The following is a 4423-nucleotide window of genomic DNA, read 5'->3' as shown; positions in this document are numbered from 1 at the left end:
TCGGGGAAAGATATGAAGAATCTTTATTCAGCGCCACCACCACCGCCGCCGAAGCCAAGACGATGAACAATCTAAGAATCTAGACTACAAAGGCCTAAAAACGATCACATGCGTTGATGACCTCCCTCACCACCAACGGCCGAGGTCGTCGGCGGAGGGGGGCCGCCAGAGGACGGCGGCGGAAGAGCTCTCCTGGCGGCGGCCGGTAGCGAGCTCGCCTTCTTTCTTCGGGTGAAAGAAAGAAAACGGCTTAAATAGTACTTTATATGCAAGTAGGACAAGTCTCACCGTTTACAATGTAAATGAAGTAAAAAAAACATGAAATTTGGAATGGTGTCATGATAAGATCTCAGTATTCTACGTAAAAATGAGATGGTTTAAAAAAAAAAATTCATGTGCCTTGCTTAGAAATCAGGCCGTTCATCCATACGTTTGGCATGGTTTAGGTTCCTGGCATGGTTTAGGTTCCGGGCTATAGATGCTCTAACGATGCGAGTATTCGCAAAATAACGATGCGAGTATTCGCAAAACATGTTGTGGTTTTCAGTTGGAGGATAATGTTTTGACAAAGACAAAACCGGACCTGTAGCTTCATCGGAAATACCCGCAGACAAAGACACCGGCAACAAGCAGATACACAAAGCTGCCCCCGACTCGGCAGATATTTTTTTTTTTGCTGAAAAAAAGAAAGAGGCTCGGCAGATATTCTGCTACGCGTCGTCCTCAAAATAGAGACACGCAGCGGGCGAAACGAGCGCGCCATCTGACGCCACGCTCGCCGCCGCGGAATATCCAAAACCGAACTGGAGACGGACCCAACAAATACCCAAGTCAAATGAAATGACCCTTCTCTCCTCCGCCCCTCTCTCACGCAGTTCACACACTCCTCTCCCTCTCCTCCTCCTCTCCTCACCCCACCAAAACCTAAGCAAGAAGGGCCAGAGGAGCTCCGAATCCAGGCTCGCATGGCCAACCTCCTGCACCTCCCGGACCTCGCGGCGGCCAGACCGCCCGCGCCCGGCGTCGCGCGGAGGAGGGGGGCGAGGGTCGTGGCGGCGGCGGCCGGGGGCCGCGTGAAGCAGGAGGAGGCCGGGGCGGGGACGGGGAGGGGGCGGGTGATCAGGGTCACGGACCCCGTGCGGGACGGGAGGCTGCCGGTGCCGGCCCCGCCGCCGCTCTTCTCCGTGCCGATGACGCCGGCCTCGGAGTCGCCGGCGGCGACCACGCGCCGGGATGACGACGAGGAGGAACGGCGCAGGTACTACCTTAACCTGGGCTACGCCATCCGCACGCTCAGGGAGGAGATACCCGACGTCTTCTACAAGGAGCCCAGCTTCGATATCTACAGGTCCGTGCCCATGTTTCATTGCTTCTCCCTGTCTTCACTTTGAGATCCTTCCAGAAACCTTTATTTAAAAAAAATACAAAAACAAAGGATCAACTGTTAGGTGGAACCATGGTGAATTAGGGGTAGAATTTGTGAGTGCTTCTAATTGATTGATTAGCATCGCTATCTGTCTGTGGCTACTTCATAATGGATTGGTCTGTGGCACACTGGCACCAGCTTCTAATTAGAACATGCTACATGCATATTTCGCTGCAGATATCTCTCTGGGTTAAGTAGTTGTGCCGACGCAGTAATTATTTGATTGCCATTGACCGATGTTGATGGCTAGATTGCCTCACAATACCGCATCTCTTCTAACTTGAAATTATGATCTAGCTTAGTCTTTCAGTACTCTTCACACCTATCTAGTGTTGGGTGTTTTTCGAGTTGGGATGGATGACCTGGGCAGCGCAGCTACTATTGGGCTATCAAGCATCAGAAGAACCACATTTCAGAAACCATCTAATGAAGCTTAGGTTTTATCTCTATATAATGTTAATTAGGATATGGTTTGTCTTGTGGATGTGAGTAGGACCTCTTACTTGTAGAGCTACCCAATGCATTCCTCAAGAGATTCAGAGATTCATGTTCGAGGCAGTAGCATCAGCCTTCTAGTGTTGATTCTGAGTGCACATTGGTACAATGAACTGAAATGTGGACTGGAGAGCAGAGTATATGTGCAATAGGTTTGACCCAGTGGTGTGAGGCTCTTGTACTAGATTCGTAATGTAATGGCATCTATCTTTTCTTCTTTCTTATGCACATGGTTAGCTCCACATTTTATCTGTTTCTTTTTTCTTCTGTTGCAGAGTTTTGTTTTGTTTCTTTATCGGGAACTAGTAAGTTAATTAGTGTAATAGAGACACATCCTAGCTTGTGAAAGAACCAGTGGTGCATGGTGAGGGAGGAAGAGATGACCAGGCTGATCAAGTTTTAAAGTAGATTCTTTCTTGTTTGCACCGGTCATCATCGATCTATGGTGATAGCTTAGCGCTGTAGTTGCCCTTTTGGCCATTTTCTTTGTTTTGCTCTGCATTTTATAGAGGGTTCCTGCATCCATTTTCCCTAACTTCTGTTACTTGTTGGGAGCTTTTATCCTCGGAACACAAAGACAGTCAGTTCTCCTGCTTGTTCTCCTTAAAAATGCAATCTAATTCTGGTTAGTATGTGTTTTCTGGTTTGGTTGGGATGTAATGATGTCTCTTTCTTGTTAGCATACTGTGGCCATCTTGTTTAATAATTATCAATTAATGCAAGCAATATGACATTTGCTTGAGCTTATCTTATCCATTTAGCGTGTTGTCTAATCTACGATGCAGACTGGGAGTGGGACCACACATTTATAAACACGACCCAACATCAGTTGCTTACATAAGTGTTTCTTGCATTAACCTTATCAGTATGTCAGTTGTCCATTAGAGTTTATATTTTATTATTGCGATCATGAGGTTATCCCCTGCAATAGTGCAAAAGAGCCGTTGCTAAGAGTATCTTTTGTATGTGGGACTCGGGTGTAAAGATTAGAAGGGGTGAGGCTAGCTAAATTATTTGAGGAACCGGTTCTAGTTTGAGGATCGAGTCTAAGCAAATAAAAGAATTGAATGGGCGCAATGTCAGTTTGCAAACTCACGAGATAAATATGCTAGTGCTCAGAAAAACGTAGAGCTGATCGTCTTTCTGCTAGCTAGTGGGTCCTACAGCCAGGTCTAAGACATTGTAGCAAATTTTGCTCTGCTAGACTCTCTATGGGTGGCAGACTTCATCTCAACAAAATTCTCAGCACATTGCCCATGCCCTAACCATTTAAATTACACCCAAATCATACAGTACTTTTCTTGCGTCTTTAAGCTGCCTTCGAACGTTCACTGAGCTTAGTGGCTGTTTGGTTTGAGACTAAGTTTGCCTAAGGTTGCCACGCACAACGTTAAGCAAGTTTGACCAACTTAGTTGGGCGTTTGGTTCCAGCCACATCTTAGGATTGCCACACCAGGGCCCCAATCACATCCACTCACAAAGTGTGGCAAGATTCCCTTAGGCTTGCCAACTTGTGGCTCCAACTTTATTGAACTAACCTTAGGCTAGTTTGGCAAAAACTTGTAGCAGAGTGTGGCATTGCTAGGCCTAGAACCAAATTAGCCCCTAAGAGAAACAGAAAAATACAATATTTTGTATCTGAATTACGAGGTTACTATTAGACCTGCTTGTTTAATTGCTCGATCTTGTCTCTGTTCGAACTTTAGCATGTATATCTAATGCTTTGCAGTTGCTCCCATGAGTTGAGTAACTTGAGCCTGCATCTGTCTTCCATTCTAATTAACTTATTATGTAATGCAGAGTACATTGCACGAAGGTTGCATTTTCTTGTACAGATTTGTACTGTTGAGTCTTATCATTGGTCTTTTCCTAATTCTGTTTGTTGCTATTTGCCAGAGATGATATCGTCTTCAGAAACCCTTTCAATAAATTCGAGGGCATTGACAATTACAGAAGTCTATTCTGGGGATTGCGCTTTACTGGACATATCTTCTTTAAAGCATTATGGGTTGATATAGTTAGTATATGGCAGCCTGCCGAGAATCTTATTATGATTCGCTGGATTGCCCACGGCATTCCTAGAGTCCCATGGGATGGCCATGCCCGCTTTGATGGTGCCTCCGTTTACAAACTCGACAGGAATGGGAAGATCTATGAGCATAAGGTACATAACATTGCTACGACCCCACCGACAAAGTACAAGGTCCTGTCTGTACAAGAGCTAGTCAGATCACTTAGCTGTCCGTCCACTCCAAAACCAACGTATTTCGAGGCTTCATCTCAATCTTTGAGCACGGCGTCGCTTTATTCGAGGTTGGCATGGATCAGACGCCTAGCAAATCTCAGAGGAGGATAGGGTGGGTCTTAGCACGATACTTACAAAATCTACCTTTTTGTTGTATTGTAGTTACCAGTCACTGATGAGTAGTACTGAATCATAACTGTTGTATATATGTACAGAGACAAATTTATACAGAATAAAGTTGCTCTTGGTTGAGCTAA

The 4423-nt window shown here is 45.6% G+C and overlaps 1 protein-coding gene across 2 annotated transcripts; it reads left to right on the top strand.

The window, feature by feature from the left end:
• The first annotated feature begins 829 nt into the window (after positions 1 to 829).
• On the top strand, positions 830 to 4423 carry LOC109770217 (uncharacterized). Of its 2 annotated transcripts, XM_020328934.4 has the most exons (3): positions 834 to 1348; positions 3818 to 4278; positions 4382 to 4423. In XM_020328934.4, the coding sequence occupies exons 1-2, from the start codon at positions 966 to 968 to the stop codon at positions 4275 to 4277; spliced, it is 843 nt and encodes a 280-aa protein (XP_020184523.1). In that variant the 5' UTR covers positions 834 to 965; the 3' UTR covers position 4278; positions 4382 to 4423. The 2 variants fall into 2 exon arrangements, with proteins under 2 accessions (XP_020184518.1, XP_020184523.1); XM_020328929.4 differs by having other exon boundaries at positions 830 to 1348; positions 3818 to 4423.

The sequence above is a fragment of the Aegilops tauschii genome, chromosome 3 (assembly GCF_002575655.3).
Source record: "Aegilops tauschii subsp. strangulata cultivar AL8/78 chromosome 3, Aet v6.0, whole genome shotgun sequence".
NCBI lineage: Eukaryota > Viridiplantae > Streptophyta > Magnoliopsida > Poales > Poaceae > Aegilops > Aegilops tauschii.
The sequence above is the reverse complement of the archived record's forward strand: the minus strand, read 5'-3'. Positions and strand labels throughout refer to the sequence as shown.